This window comes from Rattus norvegicus, chromosome 3, assembly GCF_021556685.1.
Source record: "Rattus norvegicus strain SHRSP/BbbUtx chromosome 3, alternate assembly SHRSP_T2T, whole genome shotgun sequence".
In the NCBI taxonomy this organism is placed as follows: domain Eukaryota; kingdom Metazoa; phylum Chordata; class Mammalia; order Rodentia; family Muridae; genus Rattus; species Rattus norvegicus.
In genome coordinates, this window is record NC_141536.1 from 129949998 (window position 1) to 129973654 (window position 23657).

At 43.6% G+C, this 23657-nt stretch overlaps 1 protein-coding gene across 19 annotated transcripts in view; it reads right to left on the reverse strand.

Annotated features, from left to right (window-relative positions):
- Kif16b (kinesin family member 16B) overlaps positions 1-23657 on the reverse strand; it is a 291124-nt gene that overhangs the window by 266108 nt on the left and 1359 nt on the right. For 4 of the 19 annotated variants that reach the window (XM_087652207.1, XM_087652206.1, XM_087652201.1 and 1 more), the window contains exon 2: positions 6254-6351. In XM_087652207.1, coding sequence (XP_087508333.1) covers positions 6254-6264 — 11 coding nt within the window. In that variant the 5' untranslated portion in view covers positions 6265-6351. 19 annotated transcript variants of the gene reach the window in all.

Sequence of the window (23657 nt, forward strand, 5' to 3'; positions counted from 1 at the left end):
CGTGGTTGCCCTTCAACAGAGCCAAAAGAATATGTATAGCTGCACATCCATAGGCACAACACATTTCTGAGAGAATAAGCAGGAAGCTGTTTGCCTGGGACCTTTGCAAAGAATAATAAGCAGGGCCTTGGGGGATCAAGAAAATAAACATTTCACTGCTAGGACTGTTTTAGAATGTTTGATATGACTTTCATAATTAAAATCAATGTAGTTAATTAAAAGACAGCCGCCCCTGCTTCAAAACACTGTGTGCTTCCTCTTGCTTCCTCCTGCTTCTGGACAAGTTCGCATCTGACTCAGCCTCCTCTCCTGGCACCCAGCCACTCAGAAGACAATGGCTGGCCTTGCAATCCATAAGTCACTGTGCTCTGGCTCACTGTCCGGTGAGGTCTAGATTGGCCTCTTCCGTTCTCTACCCTTATATTGTCCACAATGCAAAATGACACCCAAGAATCAAAGTTACCCCAATAATACCCTTCTGTTCTTGAGGAGCACTCCTTAGGCAGTCCCTCAGTTACCTGACTCTACCCAGCCATGCTTCTCCTTTGTGAGAGCTCCAAATAAAATACATGTCTGATCATGTTGAATTTCAGATAATCAAACAGCTTCCGCAAGTACCCCCCCCAACCCAAAGTACAGACTCACCCAGGAGACCGCACACACTCCTCAGGCTTCACCACACTGAGAGGCATACAGACCCCAATGCCCATTTACAGCCCAAGCCAGGAAGGTAGGTAAACAGACATCCTGGATAACCAAAGAAAGAGCAGAGGTTCCAGGAATACATGTCAGCTCCCTGACTCCAAAGTCAAGAACCAATCTGCAGCTCCCTCTTCTTATGCTTTACCCACATTTATGGCTGAACACTTGGAAGAAACTAAAGAGAACGAGAAACCAGTGCATAGTCAGGAATTGCTGACAGTTCTTACTTAGTCTCTGCTCTCCATGAAATCAGACCAAGCCCAGTGTGGTAAGTCACGCCTGTGATCCAAGAACACAGGAGACGGAGACAGGAAGAGGCAAACTGAAGGTCAGCCTGGCACCATACAAGGATCAGCTAAGTCACAGCACCACGACCTGTACCTAATGCCAGCCTCAGATGGCAGCAGTGAAGAAGAGGCGGCAGCACCTCCCCTGCATTTCCTGAAGGCCACCCTATGCAAAAGTGAAGGATGAAGTCACTACCACTGCATCATGGACATCACAGCAGTAACAGAGCCACAACTGAGATGTGCCATGGCAGGTCCAGCTGTAAAGGCTGAGACTTTTATCGCCCTGCCTGACTCAGGGAGGGTGTCGGAAACCCACAAGTAGGCCAAAAGCCAACTGTTAGAGGTAACAGGTTAGGATCCCAGAAAGCAGCCAATCTGAGGAATGCTAGCTAACCTCTATTCATCAGTGTACTCCCTCAATAAGCAATGGGGGGAGGGGGGAGGAAAGAAGGTAGGGAAGGGGGAGGGAGGGAAGGAGGGAGAGAGGGGCATCAGATAATACAAGTGAGATGCAACAGAGACCTAAGCACAGCCTCGGCCTACCCCATGCACAGCTACAAGACTTAGAATGCCCCTCAGAATGTACTGAGCACAGGCACACAGCAGGGAGACTACTCCCTGATTCAAGCAGCTGGCAGCCAGGCCTGGCAAAGAAGAATGAAAACACAATGTCTCACCCACCCCAACTACCCCCAGAGGCAAGGTAGTGCACACATTCAGGCAAAGTAAGCACCCAGAGCCCCAGCTGACAGATCTGAGCTGGGGTCACTGAGCAAGGATGCAGATAGGCTTCTGTTTGTCAAACCATCCTCATCCTCAGTGGAAAGAGCAGCCTAACAGAGTTGTCTTGGTACAAAATGGAGCTTCATAAGATATACAAGATGCTTACAGAAGAGAAACAAAAAGGAGCCACATAAACTTTTAGCTAGGATTCTGTGAAGAAGTTAACGGTCATTCATTCCACAAATATTTAGTGAGTATCCTCACATGTCAAGAACTCTTAGTGCAGGGAGAAAGTAGCAAACCATGCATTTCAGGGAAACAATAATTTTCAATCTCACTTTAGATAATGGTAAATGCATAAAGAAACATTACTGGCTGTCTTGGTGTGGCACTGATAGTCAAAAGGCATAGAAAGATAAGGCGGCCATGGAGAGCTCTCCAAGGGGTGGCTTATAAGTGAGCAAAGGTCTCCACAGAGCATGCAGGAGGGGTTGGAGAGTGTTTATGGTAACAGGGTCCAACCGGCACTGCCCCGGGCCTGACAGTTACCAGAGTTATCTGGACAACCTCAACACAGACCAACAAAAAGGCCTGTCCTACTCAGAGGCCTGGGAGACTAGCTGATTAGCCAGTCAGCTGGGAGATTCTGAGGCCCGCCTGCTTCAGGACATGCTGCCCTAGCTGACCTACCATGTCCTCCTCGGTGACCTTGAGACTCTGCCATGTCTATCTGCTTCACTGCAACTCCTTGGCTATTCTGTGTGCTAGAGAGCTGTCTCATCCCATCTTAATGTGGCCAAATCACAGCCAATTCTAGAAAGAAAAAAACACCTGGGGCTTCGGACAGCAAAGTTAATATCCCTAGTCTGAATCACATACACTCTCCTGAAGCAAAGTGCTATGTATATGTGTGGGAGGGCAGGGGGAGACAGAGTGAGGGGGGAGGGAGAGAGGGAGAGGGAGAGGGAGAGGGGAAGAGAGAGAGAGATCTCACACTGGACAGGACCTAAGAAAACAAACTAGCTTCACTACCCACCATATAACCCGGAAGCCCCCAACTGATCGATGCTGATTTTGTTCATTAAATCAAGATCTATCTATTTACTCTACAAATATTCTTTTCTACTCTGTCCATAACAATTGAGGTTCTATAGATATTCTTGCAAATATAACAACAAAAACCAAAAAGAAAAAGAAAAAAACATAAAAAAAAAAGAAAGAAAAAAGAAAAAACCCTGCCCTGCCCTGCCCTGCCCTGCCCACTGGGAGCTCCCATGCCAAAAGGGAGATTTATTTTATCACAACCTTTCCCAACCTTTTCCCTAAATGGGTTACAATGTAGGTTATATAAAAAAAACGTATTTTACATTTTCCCCCAGATCTTACAAAAATGAAGTTATACAGCTGATTTATAAAAAGCTTCAGAAATTCTGGGTATGAAAAGCTCCGTCTTCATCCACACACTTGAGAAGCCACAGTTCATAAAATGATTATTATCAATATCAAGATTCTTTCACTTTTTAAAATTTTGCAAATTACATCTGGTTGTTCTGTCTTCATGCTGTGAAGAGCATGCCATGTAGTTCATGTTTCGTCCTCAGCTACTTCCCAGGGTAAAGCCCTAATGGCCACTCATTTAAAGTAGAAGGTCACAGTAGTCAGCGGCAGGCTAGAACGGCGCAATGGACAAAGACCTGCTTAAGATTTGTTTCCTTCAAGAGCCCAGACTCAGCATGGGCCCGAGCAGACTGCCCGCAAAGCCAAAGCCAGCTTAGAGGTTAGATGACTCTCACCTTTCCCCAAGGCCTGGGAAGCTAAGGAGAACCCGGCTTTATTTTTTCGGGGCCGGGGGGGGGGGGGGGGTGAATAAAGCAAAGTTGGTCCAAAACAGAAATGTGATCTCCCTTCCAGGAGAGTCTTGCACTCCCAACCCAGGCAGTTAGTTGCCTTCCTCGGCCTGAGCAGGTACTGCTTGATAACAAACAGCTCCACTGGCCTCCTGCCTTCCAGGCTATATGGATCACAGGAAGGAATGCCAGTCCTAAGTAGACCACTGTCCAGAGTAACTAAAGAATAAACCAGGAGCTGCCATAACCTAGCAAATGCAGGGTTCTCTCAAGGAAAGCCCTCTGACCACAACCCAAGGCTGACCCATACCCAAAGAAAACAGTGTGTGGCATGTGACACTCACCCAGTCAACAAACCGCCAGAAAGGAGTTCTGTCTCCCAGTTCCAACTTTGTCATGCCCAAGAATACGCAGAGGGCTTTCCTTATCCAATAGGCTGCACCCAAACCTACTAAATCTGACCCTGAGGTGGAAACACTAGCTGGGAAAGTTATGCTTCAGTGACCCAACTTTCTTGTTTCTCCACTCACCTATTAATAGCCTCAGAAGGACAACCTATGACTTAACCAATAGACACAGGAGAGGAAACAAACTATAATGCGGCCTGAAAGAAACCAGATAGAAGGGAAAACCAGATGAGAAACTAGGAAAAGAACCAAGCCAGAACCCTCAGCAGAAAGTGTATTTCACAGGGGCAGTGCAGGGCTGGGAGGCCAAGGTCTCAGAACCTGAATCAGCTCCAGGTACTGGGCCTCCAGTCAGTGCTTAAAGGACTGTTCAGCTGTAAGGTGGGGAAAGGCCACCTTGGTTTGAGCTAATAGCATATGAGTACTCTGAGGAAAACAGTCCAGATTTCCAGTAGAGTTCAAAGGAGCCCCCTCAAGCCCCGACTCCAACTCCCAGCTCTGGGTTTTCATGGCTTGTCTAAGCACTGTATGAAGCTCAGGCTGCTTCTGAGCAAGAAGACAATGAGCAAAGGCCCCTCAGAACACAGCCCATACTGACAACCCAAAGACGACAGGAATGTAAAGGGGAAGCGGCCAAAGCAAACTGGGGATGTAAACGAACCACACAAAGGAGAAGAGTGTTAGGCAGCCTATCTAAACCAGAAGTCTGAAAATGTCCTCCCTGACCTGGGACTGCTATGGCCAAAAACTCCCTGCTGCTGCTGCTGCTGCTGCTGCTGCTGCTGCTGCTGCTGCTGCTGCTGCTGCTGCTGCCAGTGTCTACATTTTCAAAATCAAAATATTTTACAGAAGAATCTGGATTTCTTGTTTCTTAGGAAACATGGAGGGGGGTTCACAGGACAACAGGAGTACAGTTTAGGAATACACTTCCCAGAAGTGACGCTCAGCTCTCCTCGGTCTAACAACCCACTCCAGTCTCCCAGCCTCACTCCCAGATGCACGACAGGGTCCAGGCAGGACACCCCGGCCAGGAGAGGGAGGAGCCAGTGTGGAGAGGAAACTTCCACCATGACGGAGCGCCCTTCTAAGGGCTCTGGAGGTGTTATCTCACACCACCACATGACTGCATTGTTAGATTTTGTTTTCCCACCACAATGCCTTGAAGGCAGAGAGAACATTGAAAACAGGGGACTGATAAACTATACTTTCAACAAAATAAAATGTAACATAACCTGACTGGGGGAAAATCTGTTTGACTTCTTCAAGTTTTCTAATTTCTCATTTAAGATTTATCAAAGTAGCTCTAATGTGAGAGGGAGGTGCCTTCTCTCATTCATACTATAAATTCCTCTCTCCTTCCCGCTCTCATCCCTCCTTCAGGCCCATACACCTCCTTCACTCTCCCCTTACCTGGACCTCTCCATAGTGCCCTGTATGCCCCAATTCTCACTCCTCTAACTCCTTAACAATATCTTCACTTTCTGAAGCCCTGAAGAGGCAAATTCTACAGTACGAAGCTACCAATACCTCAAAGCTGTGAACCCCAGATAATATTAGCTCCACAATTTATCCCAGATTCCTTGAACATAAATACACTGCCACCACTTAGGGGCAGAAGAAAAGAATCTCCTGAACAAGGCTTAAAAAACAACACAGCCGGGCCCTCCCTAGGCCAGCAGTAGGAGGGTGAAGGAAGTCTCAGGTTGCATCCAGTGACACAGTTACACCTCTAACTGAACCTCTTTTCAAAGGAGGAGGCAATACACAAAGCAAAGCCAGTGACTGCCTGGGGCCAAGAGGTCTCATCTTGAGATAAGGGGATGACATCAGAAGAGGAGTTCTACTTCTGGTTCACGTAAGCCTTCACCTCTAGAGTGTTACCTTTCTAGCCTTTGAGGATTACTAGTGCGTTTTAATTCAGCCTGTCTTCTCCTGCACTGTGAAGCTTCTACTGAGCCTCCTTCAGGGTTCAGGGTTCCCCTGCTTACATTTGCAGAGCCTGACAGACTCAACTTAGCACTTGAAATAGGAATCTCTCCAACACAAAGAGGCCCTTAGCTGCCTTCCAATCACTGAGAAAAGCCTTGAGAACAGCCACATGTGTTTATAAAGATGAATAAGGAATAAAGCCACATCACACCAAACCCACACAGAGAAACCTAAGTTCTGGTGGCATCTATTGCACACAATAGTAGGGCACAGTCATTATGAATTCTTTCAGGTCTATAAACAAGGCCTCTGGGCCACCCACCAGTTGCCCTTCTCCAGCTACAATTATACTCACTGGCCAACCATACTTTGGCTCTGAGCAATCCAATCAAATGCCTTCCCTGATGTTCCAAATTCAGCGTGTCTTCATATTCACCGAAAGTTTTGACAGGACTACAGGACCAAGAACAACAGATGTTAGGGGCTATACCCAGCTTGGACACCATGGGAGGGACTCTGTGATACTAAATTTATTTTCATAGTGAAGCCACTATGCTATTTTCCTTTTTTTCTTTTTCCTATTTCTGGTAGCTAGCTAATCAAAACATGTTAATAAACATTAATATTCCCTGTACTGAGAATTTTTATTCAATTTCCAATTTGGTAACAAAAAATTGTAGAAGTCCTAAAAGAGAAAGCTCTTTGGATTCTTCAATAATTATTTTTCATTAATTTACTTGTGTTTTATATACATAGGTGTCCACAAGGGGCATCAGATTCTCTGAACTGAAGGTTATAAAGAGTTGGGAGATATCACATGAGTGCTAGGAATCAAACCTAGTCCTCTGGAAAAGCAGACAGTTCTCTTAAGTGCTGAGCCATCTCTCCAGTCTATTTAATAAATTTTACTAGTATCAGAGACCCCCCAAACCCAAACTGAGAAGTGCTGGCCTAGTAAGTCACCTGTCACCACCCTATAATGTGTAAATACTTTGTGAATAATAAATCAAGCAATCAACTGAGCAGATCTCTAGCTACAAATCTGTTTCGAAGGCTAAGAAATGTGGTACAAAAAACAGCCCGGCTTCATCTGTTACTGATTAGTGGCAGCTGCCTCTCAGAAGTAAAGGCAGAATGGGAAAGTTGGCAAAAGCAAGGCACAGGACAACAAAAACCTTCTGACTCTTCAAAATCAAGCTAAGGAATTCAACTAAGTTCAAATCAGAGACAGTCAAGTAGCACTTAGTGCTCCAGGAAAGGAGGGAACACTCTTCCTCCTGATTGAACAGTTCATTTTCTAAGTCAGCAGAGGGGCAGACGGATCTCAGAATTATTTGTTAGTGCTAAGTGCACAAAGCAAGGTACACTGTAAATAGGCTCCTCTCAGGGAAAGCCTGCCTCTGGAATGTTCCTTCCCCGTTCCTTCCAGCACTGGGCCACTGACCTCATCAGAAGTCATAGCATCAGCCTATCTCTACAGCTCACCTTCATAGCTGCCTAGCGGCAGCAGAGAAACAACCATTAATCTCAGTGCTAGAGGGAACAGAGAAGTCTCCGAAGTTCAAGCCTTTTCCTGACACTCTAGCCTTATGATCAGGCAAGCAGAAAACTCAGTCAGATGGCCCTGGAATGGTGGGGCCTCTGGGAGCATTGGGGCCATTTCTACCTGCTCTTAGATCCATCCTTGGACCTGGCAGGTAAGCAAGGGTTAAAGTTCTGAGTAAAAATGGGAACTGGGACAGTTAACATTCCTAAAAGTTCAGATATTGGCAAGAATTATGCCTAAAATAAGCAGACAGAGAACAGTGCAGAATGACACCTTCCTTCTCCCTCTGCTCCTCTACCCAGTCTCTCTGGATACCCAGCTAACCTGAGCTCCTGAGGACAGGGGCCAGGACCACTATGTTCATGGTGTCTAACACAATACTCTATACCCAGTGGGTGTCTGAGAGGTACTGCTGAGTGACCTTCACACAACTTCACCTTGTCCTCAAGTCTTTGAACATCTTTTCTAGGTTCCTTAGCAGAGCTCCAAGTAACCTTTAGACAGTATTTAGATCAGGCTATCCCATGTTCACCCTTCCATAATGAATACAAAGTCTAAAATCTTGCTGTGGGTTAGTAAACCCTGCATGTCTGCTCATGTCCTACCTCACTGACTCATCCCTTTGGCCTCCTCCCTCCACTGCCATATCCCATTCGTCTTCCTTCTACAAGCCCTTGTACATTCTATGTCTGCCTGGGACATTTTTCCCAGATAGTCTTTCAACCCCCCTGACCTTCCATCCCTCATGAGTGCGATTAGGAGTAGATTCCAGATATTCATGAGTATCTAGAGTTCTTGCCCTTTCTGTGTTTTGTTTTCATTCCATCACTCTTACTGCCTGTCATTACATGGTGACCCCGTTTCCACTCTAGGCCTTTAATGCCCAATATGGCAGCTACAAAGCATATGTGCTACTGAAATGAAGTTATACTGTAAATGTAACACACCAGACTTCAGACTTTTTAAAATGTCAAACATTTCTTTGTTGCTGTTTATGTTAATCGCATATTGTGATGACATTTTGAATATTTTATGTTAAATATATCATTAAAGGTATTTTCATCTATTTCTTTTTACTTTGCTTTTCTGTGCTGGGAATCAAACCCAGGGTTTACACATGTGCAAACTCTATCACTGAGCTACCTCCCCAGCTCCCTCTTTTTTTTTTTTTTTTTAAGATGGGTTTTTTTTGTGTTATGTGTGGGGGTGTTTTTTTTTTAAAGATTTATTCATTTATTATATATGAGTACACTGTAGCTGTCTTCAGACACACCAGAAGAGGGCATCATATCCCATTGCAGATGGTTGTGAGCCACCATGTGGTTGCTGGGATTTGAACTCAGGACCTCTAGAAGAGCAATCAGTGCTCTTAACCACTGAGCCATCTCTCCAGCCCCCCCCCCTCTTTAGTTTTAATGTGGTCACCAAAACTCACGTCTATGCTTCAAACTGCACTTCTAAGCACAGCATGACATGAGCACTTAGTTCCTCAGGAACAGCATCTTTATGTGTCCCATTCACCAATGAATCTGCAAACCCAGAACAGACCTCTGCACTCAAACACACTCATCAAAGACCCAATGATTGTAAGACCCTCTTTTGGTAGGACTTTTCTACCTTGCAGCATACTGGTCAAGATTTCCCTGCTTCCAAAAACTTTTTTGGGACTGCTCAACTTGTCTCGAACACCTAGAACAGAAGCCAGCACATTTGACACATGGGTCCATGCACTAAACAGCCATTAGCTGAGCTTACCATAACTGGGTGTGTTTATGTATCATCTGCCTCATTTCATTGCCAGAGTAATAACATTGAAAGAAAAGGAAGAAAGTGTCCGACTATTAGACACGAATTTCAGAAGACTGACTTGAGGCCCAGAGAACTGAAATAATGTAAAATGAGCAACTGGCAGACCCAGAACCCAAACTCACATCTCCCAGCTTCCACCGTGGCAGCAGGCCCTCCACCTGAGGCCCAGACGGCAGCTGGCAGATAGCATCACACAGAGAGATGATCTGCTTGCCTGCACAGCAGTCTGTCTGCTTCTTTGTTTTAGGTATAATTCTTGCCAATTTCTGAAATTTCAGAGATTTCAGTAGCCCAGAAACCCCGTTTCATTCAAAATGTGAACATCTGCGTACAACCCAGGTATAAGAACCATAATCCAAGAAGATGGAAACATCCTCAACGCTCTTGGAGGATTCAGGTAATAAATGATTAAGAAAAATAGGCAAGGTCCCAGATTGTAACAAGAGCTACAAGCAGAAAAAGCAGAGAAAATGATAGAAATCACCAGGGATGGGTGATGTACTTTTGTGTCTAACCGAGAGCTCTCAAGCTGAGGAAATGATAACTAAACACAACTCTGAGGAGGAAAGGAGTGTAGTGAGTGCATATCTGGGAAAGGGGTGCCTCCAGCAGATGAAATAGAGGAGTGGAGAAACATCACCCTTCTAGACATTAAGTTTAGAGAGCACAAACAATGTCCCTTTATAGTGGAGAACTGTCACTGGAAAGTGGCCTGCAGTCAGTAAGTACTGTTGCTTGCCTACTCTGCAGGCAGATATAAACATGGGCCTGGCTCCCACCAATGGAAGGTGAATGCTAGTGTGTGTGTTCCACCAGCTACACAGATAGGACACTAAGTTCTCCAAAAGTCAGAACTCCAGGAGGGGAGATTAAAAACACCTGCTGACCAGGAATCACAGCCACAGCCTGCTTACATGAATGTGTTTATACTCAAGACACTCAAATGGGAAAACTAATTCATTACAAAAGGCCCTCAACTTCTCTAACTGTAAAGCAAGAAACTGTTCCATTTAGCCTCTCTTCTGACAGTGTTTCTCATGGAAACAACTCCAGGTTTTTCAGAGCCCCCAAAGGCACTGAGTTTGTAGATTAGAATTATTTAATTCTGCCTAAGTCCAACCTTGGCCACACCCTGAGAACTGTCCTTCCTCAGCTAGGTGTGACTCCAGCCCTCCCCAGGCCCTACTTCTTACTTGATACATGGAAACAGTTAGTTGACCAAGGTGTTGAAAGCTCAAAGCATATCTACAGTCCATTTAAGGAAGGGCCAGGCCCAGTCTACAGAACAGAAAAAGCCATTCTGGGGAATGTCATCCATTCTTAGTCTTAACATATGCCAAGGAAGGCTAAGTTGGTAGAAATGACGCAAAGGGAGATGTTTTACATGACAATCAAATGCCACATAAGATCTTGAACTAGAACCTGGACAGAATAAAGGTCTTACTTGAACAACCTGAGAAATCTAGACTTAAGTGGTTCTATCACCAAGAATACAATATCACTTTCCTAGTTTCAATCCTATGCTATGGTATTATGGTATTATGAATTATATATGAGAACTCTGCTAATTTTTGCAATATTTCAAAACGGAGAGCTAAAAATATTTCAAAAAAGAAGATATATATTATTTAAATCATGTTATATGGGAACCAACTACACTTATTAACAATAAACATTCTCCCAGTTGTCCTATTTGATCAAGTCACAAATAGCTCACATGAAGACCATATCTTTAGAAAAGGGGAAAATTGGGGTTGGGGATTTAGCTCAATGGTAGAGCGCTTGCCTAGGAAGCGCAAGGCCCTGGATTCCGTCTTCAGCTCTGGAAAAAAAAAAAAGGGAGGGGGAGAATCACCTATCCTTTTTCTAACATTTATTTATATGTGTACAAATGTATTCATGTATGTGGATGCATGCATAGCTACCATAAGCATGTAGAGGTCAGAGAAGTTCTGAGTCACTTCTCTCCTTCTGCCATGTGGGTTGCAGAGATCCACATCAGTCAGGCTTGTGCCAAGTGCCTTTAACTGCAGAACCGTCTCACAGCCCAGAATCTAGTTTTCAAGTGTTTGTCTCAACAGCATTTTCCACTTTAAAGCTAGTCTTCATCAATTTAAGTCACTTTCTCTTAGAAGTTTCCTGAGGGTCTTCAAGTCCCCTTCACAGGAGCTCCTGAGTCATTTACCTGTGCCCCAGGCAGAATTGATGAACAGAATCACTGAGATTTTGAGAATGAGACTCAGCGGGCGCATTGCTGGGAGATCTCACAGGGCCAAGAGGGCCAGGGGCAGCAAGCTCAGGAGAGCAGCACCCTGTGGTGGGCTCTGAGCCCTCAACTCACAAAACTTTATAGTTCTCTTTCTGAGTTTCTGTGTTCCTAGAGTTCGCCTGCAGCCCAACTCAGCATGGACCTCCAAGAAAGAGAACTACAGACATCTCAAGTGTGGCATTCGTAGCTCACATTTCACATTTCAGGAATCTCACTACACCTTCTGCTTTTCAGGGTATGGATCATAACACTGGCTTAGATGGCAACAGATATCTTCTTTTTCTAATGAAGTAGCTGTGAGGAGAAAACGACAGCACACACTGAACTGAAAAATACCTTGCTGGACCAGCTACAAGAAGACATTTCTCAACAATCAGCAGCAGCCTTCCAAAACTCAAAAGCCCCTCATTTCAAATAGCACAAAAATCCTTCTCCACTCGGAAGAGAGACCTGCCAGAAATGAACCTTATTCGCAACAATTTTATTAGGAGATCTTTGTGGAAAGTACGTGGAATTCTGAAGTGAACTGGTCAGAATCCTTTCATGCAAAAGTATCTCTCTCAAAATATTTACTAATTACAAAGAAAAAATAAAATGTTACTAGTGCAGAGACCGATTAAATGATGTGCTAACCAGGTTAGCATAGTCAGCACTCTCAGTAATAAAACACAGTGATAAGCAGACTTTCCAAACACTACAGGAAAAGTACAAAATCACTTATGTGGTCCTCTTGCCAAAACATATTAATTGAAGTTAATCATTAAAAAATAATCACCAAAATACAAATTGAGGATCATTCTAATAAATTGCCCTTAATTGAAATATGAAGGTCATCAAAGACCTTGAAGCTAAGGATATCACAGACACAGAGTATAACGTCCTATAATTTCATAATCTGATACCATCTTCAATGGCCTTCTAAATAAAGATCCTTATAGCTATAGATCAGTGCAGCTCTCACCCCTCACCAAAGAAGCTTCTTTATGCAGTGGACAAAATTACTAGAGACAACAACTGGTCCAAGTATGGAGAATTTGTGACTGTGGAGTGCCCATCCCCAAACAAGATGTCTATAATAAAACCCCTACCCCTAAGGCCAGGATACACCACAGAAGAAAGGCACCAAGAGACTATAAAAGCCAGAGGATGTCTGTGAACATGTCTTCTGGATGTGACTTAGGTGTTGCATCCATGAGAGTTCAGCATAAGAAGGCCTGTACTAGACAACACCAATCAACATTCCAGTATGGATAGGAAAAGGGCTCACAAAGTCCCACCACTAACTGTGAAGCTACAGGCAAGCCCAAGGCTACTAAAGGAAGAAGAGTCCATTTTCTTCAGGGACCAGCCTCCTGACAGGTTGCCTGTGCCCCAGAGGTCAGTCCTACGCCTACGTGTATACTGGCAAGTCTAAATGGACTCATGGTTGTACAAACATGTGTGTGTATGTGCACATATGAGTATTTGAATTTGAGAGGTTATGTAGAGAGACACAGGAGAAGTTGGAATGGGAGGAGAGGGAAAAGGACAGGGTCAAATGCATTGTACTTGTGTGTGAAATTCTCAAAAAATATTTTTAATCCTCTAGGCTGGAGAGATGGCTCAGAGGTTAAGAGCACTGACTACTTGTCCAGAGATCCTGAGTTCAATTCCCAGCAACCACATGGCTGCTCACAACCATCTGTAATGGGATCTGATGACCTCTTCTGGTGTGTCTGAAGACAACTACAGTGTGCTCACATAAGTAAAATAAATAAGTATTTTTTAAAAATTTAATTCTCGTGAAAAATTAAAGAGGTATATAAGGTCATAAAAATGAAGAAAAGCCTGAAAAACTGTCCAAGGTCAAATATGGACAGATGCCAACTACAGAACATGTGGGTACTAGACTGGATGGCAGAGCAGGAAGGTAAAGAAGTCAGTGAAGGGCAAAAGCGCAAATCCAGTCCACTGAGCACCACTGGGACGGTATGAATCTCTCAGCTTTGATCACTGTAACGTTTGAGATGTTAATGTTAGGGAGAAGGTAGATAAGAAGTTGAAAAATGTGTGCTTTAAACTTTACTTAAGTCTAAAAATATTCAAACAAACTAAAACCAACACTTTTCTGAGGAAGAGACAAGAATATGCCATCCCATAAATTATGCTTCATTTAAGCACAGTATACACTGGGCCTTAATAGATAGAATTAGAGTATGGAAGTAGCTATGCAAATTTCACATAATAAACTTAATAAACAGTGAGGGTATGAAAGCTATAATCCTTAACCAGGCCCCTCTCCAGACCCCTTACACTCTTCCAGGCACCCATAAAGAATGCAAAGAGTCCCTTTCCTCCTCACAGACAGAACACAATGATCTACAGAGGGGGGAGCCATGGATCCTGGCTGAGCTCCTTATAGGCACTCACACTGTGTAAAGATGGACATAAGGTAGGAGGGTCTGACATTATACAGCAAACACTTGCTGGGTGTCAGAGTTAAGCCCTGAGGAAATGCAAACAAAACTCGTATGGGCCCTGGTTCTTGTGACATTCACGTGAAGGATGGACAGGCATCAAGAATACATTCCATGGGGCTGGAGAGATGGCTCAGTGGTTAAGAGCACCGACTGCTCTTCCTGAGGTCCTGAGTTCAAATCCCAGCAACCACATGGTGGCTCACAACCATCTGTAATGAGATCTGATGCCCTCTTCTGGTGTGTCTGAAGGCAGCTACAGTGTACTCATACAATAAAATAAAATCTTAAAAAAAAAAATAAAAAAAAAGAATACATCCCATATGGACATGAACATAGAATGTCGGAAGACAGTAACTGCTATGAAGCCAGAAATGCTGGGTCATGTCTCATGTGATAACAGCTTCCTGGAGGAAGTGGCATTGAGTCAGGATCCCATTCTGAACCTTAGTTTTCTAAGTCTGAGCTAATGACAGAATTGTTAAGGATTATATAAAATACTGATGATGTAGGATTTAGAATTCCTAGCAAATCAATGAGGGAACAGAAATAGTCTACTCTGAAGACCATTACAGAGCTTCTCAACGTATTCTAAATTCCACGTGCCTCACTGAAATGGACTCCAAGGGTCTAAGAATAGATTGCTGACCATAGAAATGTACTTTTCCTCCTGTGGACAGCAACAGTGAATAATAAACGTACTTACTGATGGAAGACACAGACAAGTGGCTCAGGCAAAAAACAGTAAATGAGCGAAGGGAAGTCTGGAGCCTTGCTGGACTGTCATGAACAGGTGGCAGAATCCTAGCTAGCCATGACTGCCATGACGGGTTCTTCCCGTTTCATCACTTGAGCTTGACAGAGGCATCGAAGTCTCAGTAGCCAATAAGATATCACCCAGCACTGTCCCACCCTCACTCAGGATGCAGGGTAGGTAGAATTAACATGTCTTTTTCTTAAGTGTCAGTGAGGCAGTATCTCTGTACAAGAAGCTGAAAAACAGTAAAAGGTTTCTAAACTAACTAGGAAAAACTAATAAAATAATGATGTCTAACATAAACCAACCTCGGACCCAGCCTTTCACATCAGGTGACTGAATGTCTCTAAATTGCCCCTCCCTCTTTCTCCGACAGAAAGACACACATGCTGACTCTCTCTCTGGTAAGTACATGAACACGTGCTCTCTCACACACACATGCACCCGGTGTGTTTGCAGTGAAGTATAACCCCATGTTAGATGTTTAGGAGATAGTCTAGGTTTTCAAAGAACATTTTAAAAATACTACCACTCAATAAGTGTAAGAATAGTTCACTAGTTCTGAAATATATTTCACATCATTGCTCTTTTCCCTCAGATTACCTGTCAAGCTCCTAAGGCAAAGCACACACGTTCATGTTTTCCAAACAACCAGCAATGGCAGCACCATTGCCACAGAGGCCCAGGGGAGCATCCTGGCTCCCAGGCATCACCTGAGAAACCGCTTTCTATCCCAGCAGGCCCTCACCCAGTCCCTCTTCTGCCCCTTTATCCTTCATGTGACTGTCACCACTGCTCCAACATGGGTCGACCTTCCTTCCTTCCTTCCTTTCTTTCTTTCTTTCTTTTTTTCCTTCCTTCCTTCCTTCCTTCCTTCCTTCTTCCTTCCTTTCTTTTTAAGACAAATGCCCTATGCCCTGGTGAGGCACAGCAGATTCAGAGGAGGAAGGGAGCTTCAGAACCAGCCTGGGAACAGGAACCTAGCTCTCTCGTGCCCCACTCCTTCTCTTCCAACCAGACCTAATCTCCAATGCAAACCTAACCCAAGACTTAGCTAGACAGACCACTCTCCTGTTATCCTCCCTCCTCTCCACACTAGGCCATCTGACTTAGTTAGGGCTAACATTACTATAACCAAAAACAAATTAAAGAGGAAATCGTTTCTTTGGATTATACTTCCACACCATAGTCTATCACTGAAGGAAATCAGGACAGGAACTCAAATGGGGTAGAAACCCAGAGGCAGGACCTCTTAGAAGTCACAGTGAGGTACTGTTTACTGGCATGTTCAGAAGCCTGCTTTCTTATAGAATCCAGGACCACCAGCCCAGGAATGGCACCACTTACAGTGTGCTGGATTAATTCAGAAAATGCTCTACATGCTTGCCTACAGCCTAATCTGATGGAGTTTTTCTCAATCAAGGTTCCCGCCTCTCAGATAACTCTAGGTTATGTGGAGCTAACATAAAACTGGCCAGCATGGGGTCACTGCTGCCTCCCCACGTGATGACTGAAATTATGAGAAACAGCAGCAGTTAGGATTTACCAAGTTACTGTGCATACGGCGCTATGCCAAGCAAACGCTCTACTGCTTCTTCACCTTCCTCCCAACAACCTACACAACACTGTCTGACGGCACAGGTCTCAATGGTGTGACTTCAGGACCTTTTTATAATCTTAAAAATTACTGTGGAGCCCTAAGAATTCTTGTATGTTATGTGTTACATGTTCATGTATGTACTGTGTAAGGGTGCTTGTGAATTGATTAAGTGTGCACATGTGAAGGATAACACCAGGATCTTTCTTGATTGTGTTCCACAAATTTTTACAACAGAGTCTCTTACAGAAGCTGGAGCTCACTGGTGTTGCTAGGCTCAGCGAGCAGCTTTCCGATTTGATCCATCTCCCCAGCCCCCAGTAAGAGTTCTGATTAATTTTATAAACAAAATACAAAGAGCAGTTCACAGAGCAGTATCACAGTATCATACATTGTGTGCTTGTGGGAAATCCCCCTGTATGTTTTGGAAATACTAACAGAGGACCATCAGCAAATAGCATCTGTGCTAGTCCCGTTTTCAGTCTCTGTGATCAACATTCCGGACACAGGTTAGGAAAGTTTATTTCCACTCATGGTTTCAGGTCTCACTCTGTCATGTCAAGGAGGGTACAGATGAACAGCTCAGTGAATGGCTGTCAGGCCTACAGCTAGAAATGCACTTCCAGCACCTGGGTCTCAGCTCCTAAAAGGCCCACAGCCTCCCAAAATAGCGCCACCAGCTGGAGAAGAAGTATACAAAACACAAGCCTATGGGGATGTTTCTAATGGATGTTCTAATGCACAACAGGCATGCCCATTACACAACGGAAGCAAAGGTTTAAAAGGCCAAGAGCAACTCAGGATTATAAAATGTTTGTTTTGTTTTCTAAACTTATGACACCTCCACAACTGTCTCAGTGATTTACAGCTATCTCTAGAACACACCTGGAAGGGGAAAAAAATCACAATTTAAGAAAAGTTAACTGAGTTTTACAAAGTACAAATGACATGACAGGTCACACAGTCAGCTGACTAAACAACTCTGGTCTTGGTCACACAACTCTACTGCCCCCTCATCCTGTCTCTTCTTTCTTCACCATGGTGACAGTGCTTTCTTCCACCAAAGCAGCCATCACTTTCCAGTACCTAACCTTCAAGCCTACACTAAAACGCCAATAACTGACCTCAGCTCCTACTGCCTGCATCCCCCATCAGCACCCCACTATACATCTCCCTGTCCCCCAGCCAGCTTCCTGCCCAGCACTCACTTGGACTAAACACTCCTCTGCCTAGTAAAGCCCTAAACCTCCAGTTATCTTTGATTTTTCAGCCTTTTTGTGCACTGACTGGTCTTCACGATTTCTCACACAACAATAAAAACAAGGATATAAAAAATGCATATGTAAGCAGAGAAGGAACAAACTGTATGCAAGCACATCAAAACTTTGCAAGTAGTCATCTCTGATTCATGAAATTTAGAGGGATTTACAACTCAAGTTCCTTTGGTACACTTTTACAGATGACACATCTGTTTTAGTTTGGTTTCTATTACTGTGATAAAAGACCACGACCAAAAGCAACCTCAGGGAGGAAAAGATTGATTTCATCTTACAAGTCCCAGCTCACTCCATTACAGAGGAAAATCACAGTAGGATCTCAAGGCAGGAAGCTGGAGGCAGGAACTGAAGCAGAGGCCATGGGGGGGGGGGGGGTGCTACCGACTGACTTGCTCTCCACAATTCACTCACTTTCTTATATAACCCAGGCCTATCTGCCCAGGGCTGGCACCACTCAGTAGACCAAGCCCTTCCTTATCAATCATTAATCAAGAAAAATGCCCCATAGCTTTGCTTACAGGCCAAGCTGACACCAATGAAGCGCTTAAAACAGCTGAGTAGTGAACTTTTTTAAAGATATATTTATTTATTATATATAAGGACACTGTAGCTGTCTTCAGACACACCAGAAGAGGGACTCAGATCCCATTATAAATGGTTGTGAGCCACCATGTGGTTGCTGGGATTTGAACTCAGGACCTCTGGAAGAGCAGTCAGTGCTCTTAACTGCTGAGCCATCTCTCCTAAAGTTTAGATGGCCACTGACAACACAGAACTATGGACTTAAAAGAAAAGCCTTAACAACCAACACTCTGCCTTCTGCCTCTCAACAAATTCTCAAAACTACGTTACAATCCTGTCACACTAAACTTATTCCTACCTCACTACCTCCCTATGCCCTCCCTTCAGCAAAGTCTCTGTGCAATGGAAGGACTTTAAGCAAAGTATGAAGACTGTTAGGAAGTTTAAATAAAATAAACAGGCTTAAATCCCAATGTCCAGTGTGGCCCTCAACAGGAGAATGGGCTTGAAATATCAGCTACCAGAGAGTATCCTCAAGTACTTACCAGTTACCAAGCAATATTCCTGAAGCACTCAACTCAAACTCGAACTTGCTTGAGACCCCAGCAACCTCTCCCCAAGACCCAGAGTCTCACAGAAACTCCATCTGAACTGTAAAAGGACAATGTCACTATTGTGGGATCTCTGTGCCTCTACAACCACCAGACCAGTAAGTTCCTAAGGCCCAAGACTCTGTCATCTGACAGCCCTCAGACAAGTATCCATACAGGGCTCTGAAGGAAGCAGAGCTAGCTCAGCCCAGCACTGTCATCTGAGAGGCCATAGTCTCCTCTCCATACAATGCAGGCAAAAGGCTCATAATATTTGCCTGGCACACGCGAAGACCCGGGTTTGCATCCCAACACCTCATCAAACAAGGCATGGAAGCATACGTCTACAATAAAGCACTCAGACAATAGAGGCAGGAGGATATGAAGTTTACAGTCATCTGGGATAAAAGGGATCCTGTCAAGACAGACAGAAAGACAGAAAGAGAGACAGACAGACTGAGTGACTGACTAAAAAGCTGGGTCAGTCAATTGGTGTAAGGAAGAAAGGAGGCTGCCAAGGTAGAAATAAGAGACTCGCTCACATGGAGTCTGGCAGGAACCAGTTTCTGGACAGGTTCCTTCCCATCTACCAAGTAGGACACACTACTCACCCACCGGCCCAGGCTGACCAGGAACTGCCTTTCTTCGGATCTTATCTTGATCTTAAAAGGGAAAGACTTGGCTGGACCCTAAAGGAATTGGTCCCAGTCAAGAGTCAGTGGCACTTTTTCCTTCTCTTCTGAACTGAGTGGCAGGAGGATAAACTGTACCTGTGATGCAAATCAAAAAAGCTAGGCTCTGCAGAGAAGTGGCAGCATAGGTTGATCTGCCCTAGGGAGCACAGCAAGTTACAGGAAATAGCCACAAATTAGGCATATGTCCAGCACTTGGCAAATATTTCTTTTTACACTTTAAGTTACAATAATTAAATTATAATAATAATGACAAAAAGGACAAGGAAGTGGAAAAGAGGAAGAAGGAGAAATTTGTGGTGGTATACTACTATGGATGCAACCCAGGTCCTTGGCCATGCTAAACAAGTGCTCACCTATGAGCCACACCATCAGCCCTACCACAGCGCATCTTTATGGAGACCCTGCTATGCTAGACACCAAGTAACGGGGCCATCTTCTTGTCTCCATCACTAGATCCCCAAACTGTATCTGCTACACTCCCAGCTACAATTCATCAGTGTACCTGAGATCAACATACTCATCCAATACAAGCATTTGAGTGAAATAATACAATAATGTTGAATAGAAAATAGTAAATTGTATATAATGTGTGCAATTACTTCAAGAGTCCTTTTCCTAATCTATAGACCAACAATTTAAAATTTATTTCTCCCTGTGAACCAGTCAACAAAGAGAGGAAAAAGCCCAGATTTGCAAGATAAAGTATCTACAATTATGTAGCAGACATAAAAACTGACACTTAGGACAATTAAGGTTTATGCTCGAATTTATACTAAATGCAACCAAAGGTTTAACTCCAGACTTTCTGCCCTGAGGCTCTGACTCTCCTAAAGTGTCAAAGGCCCTGAAGGGCCATCAATGTTTTCAAGAAAAATCAGTCATCACAGCTATTTGGGAACAGGTAAGAAAGATGGAAAGTCCAAGGCCTACACTGACTACACAGGGAGTTCAAACCAGCCTGGGCAACCTGCTCAAAATAAAGTGTGGAAACCTGCCAAAAAATTAAAAAATATTAAGAGGCCTGGGGATGTAGCTCAATGATAGAATTATTTGTTCAGATGTGTGAGGCCCTGGTTCAATGCCTAGTACTACAAACAAAATAGGGAAAGAACTAGGAAGGGAAATTAACCAGAAATGAGGGGAAGTTACTAAATTGTCTTGTCCCTTATTTGACTCTCTTATATTTTGGGGTGCTGGTAGGGAGGTGTTGGTATTTTGATACAGAATCTAACTCTTACAGCCTAGGCTAAACTCATACTGGTGATCCTTCTGATCAACTTCCAGAGTGCTGGAATTACAAGTATGAGTTACCATGCCCAGTTTGTCATTTTTTTCAAACAAAAAGGAAAAAAAAAGAACCTATAATATTACAGACAAAGGTGAAACCAACAGAAGAAGTCATTAAGCAAAAGGAATATAATATATAAAATAATATAACTCTGCCCATAATAATTATGAGCAAAACTGTGTGTCTAAAAATGACTTATTCCTTTTTTAAAGTATAGCCCTTCCTTTGGACAAGTCAGCTATGTGGTACAGTCAATTCATGTGCATCTGGCATTCAGATGCTAAAGCTTTTCCAAAACATGGTTGTAAGTCAGGAAGGCAAAACCTTCCTAAATGGGTTTATCATCCTTATCAAACAGGCCCAAGGAATTTGCACCTTGCACCATGTGAGGACACAGCAAAGGTGCCTTCCTCAAACACCCTTTGACCAGTACCTTGATCTTGGACTTGTCAGCATCCAGAACCATAAGGAATAAATATCTGTTGTTTTCAAGGCACCCAGGTAGATGATATTTTGTTATGACTCACCTAACGGACTAAGGCATTGCCTCACAATCTGCAAAAATAGCATGAAAATATGCCTCTACTACTAAAAGTTGTACAAGGATTTGGTGTGTCTACCAGAGAGATAGACAGATAATATACTCATAAAATGTCCCACCTGAGCTACAGTGTGAATTCAAGGTCAGAGTAGACAACCTAGTCAAAACAAATAGGGGAGCTGTCTCAAAATATAAAGACAACTCAGGCTTTAGCTCAGTGGTATAGCACCTGCACTGTGTATACAATCCCTGAGTTCAACACCTAATGCAGCCAAAGAAAGAGACAAGATAGAAAATAGGGACTGGACAAGTCAGGTACTGAATTAGGATCATTGCCTTTGGAAATGAGAACCCCTAACATACAAACCACCAGGCAGTAAAAATAAACATCGTTATCATGGCTGGGATCAAGTTCACTTAGGGAAGACAGAGGGCTGAGAAAGCTCAGGACTCAGACAAACTCACATTGGCCCCTCTTCTTCACACCCTCACTTCATTCTTAGCGTCCTTTTGCCTTTGGTGGCCTAGCCTGAAGATAGATAGATAGATAGATAGATAGATAGATAGATAGATAGATAGATAGATAGATAGATAGATAGGATTGATTGAAAGGACAGATAAATATAGATGATAGGTGGATAGATAACTGATAGATCACAGATAGATGAGACGGATGATAGATGAGATAGATGATAGATGATTGATAGATTATAGGCAGATAGATTAGATAAATAGATTAGATAGATGATAGAGATAGCAGTTTCCTTCGATTGTCTTCAACAATCACCCAAAATTCTTCCCAGCCAGAGACAATAGCTCTAAGTTGTAGCTTTTAAAAATCACATAACCAAGTTTTCAATCATTAATTGTACAATTATACATGAATGTGACGATTCAAATAGTAAAAGGAAAAAAACACGCTGCCTCCTTGCCATCATCTTCCTGCACAGAGGCGCCCTGTCAGGTGTTTATAACTGCTCTAAACAGGCAGAGCAGGCACCTCTCACACACATGCCCAGGCTCCTCTCACACACACGCCCATACACTCTAGCCTACTCTATGTGTGCATATCTCTATCTTGCTTTCATCCATCTCCTAACTTGCAGTTGTTTCATTTACAGTGAACCCACAGTTTTTCCATGCCACATAGAATGACTTCACAGTTTTAAAATCTCCAGTGTTTCTATATTCTGTTCACTTATGATCTTTCTTATAGATGTTGTTACAGCAAAGCAATACCATCCTTATAAACACATCTTGGTGGATAAAAATCTGATGCATATATTAAATTTTGACAGACGAAGTTCCAAGAGCAGGGGTTAAAAACAGTTACTTCCAAACACCATACCTTGCAGGGCTTATGAATTAGGTGAAACACTTTAGATTACCATTAGTGTCTCTCCAATTCACTGCCAGTTACTGGATCATTGGCTCCAGAAACTACTCTTGGGAAAGTTACCAGTATCCTCATCTCTTTGACCAAGAACTGCCTTCATTTTACTAACATTTGATACCAAGGGCCACTACAGCCTACAGGCGACTCTTGTTCCTGCCAGGACAATGTGTTGCACTGGCTTATTTCCAGGATAGCAAGCCCTTCTTCTACTTGGAATCCTAAGGAAAGACATATCCCACCATCCAATCTCTGACTGCCATTCTCCTCTATAGGTTTCCACAAGATAATCCTGGAAGCATCAAGACTTAACCAGGATCCCCCCACCCCCCACCCCAACTGCCTGGAACGGAAACTCGATGTTCTTTTCCCCACACACTTAAAGATCAAGTTAAACAAGCATGCAGCTCTCACTGTGTAAACACCCAGTTGGTAACCCATACTTGCTGCACTTCATGCATGTTGGAATGGCTAAGAAAATGCTCTCAAAGTCCTTATCTGCTCTCCCTAAATCCTTCCCACTCTCTGACCACTTAAGCTAATGACTCTCAGCGTATCCTGATTCCTTCCCCTGCCCATGCAACAAGTCACCAAACTTTACCAAGATACCAAGGACTTGTCTTGGTGTATCTACCCCACCTTCCCATTTCCACCCCTGGTCCAGATCACTGCTTTCTTACCTTTTCTCCCAATCCTGACGTCACCAGCATTACTCTTTGGGCATAGATCTTATCTGTCTGCCTACTCAAATCATATGGCTTCTGTAATTGTTTCTTGCCTCCGTGGGCCTTACTGACAACACACGGAACTCCCAGCACCCCATCCAGAAAGTCCACATTGATGAATCTCATCATCCTTCCCTCTTTAGACAAGAGGCTCCTAAAAGACGCTTACATTTACCCACATTTAATAAGTGTTTCCTAAAGTTATCTGATACTATTTTCTAGCATGTGTCCATATTGTTCTGAAAAAAAGAATTCTTTATAACGTAAATCCTTAAAAAAGGAAAACAAATCATT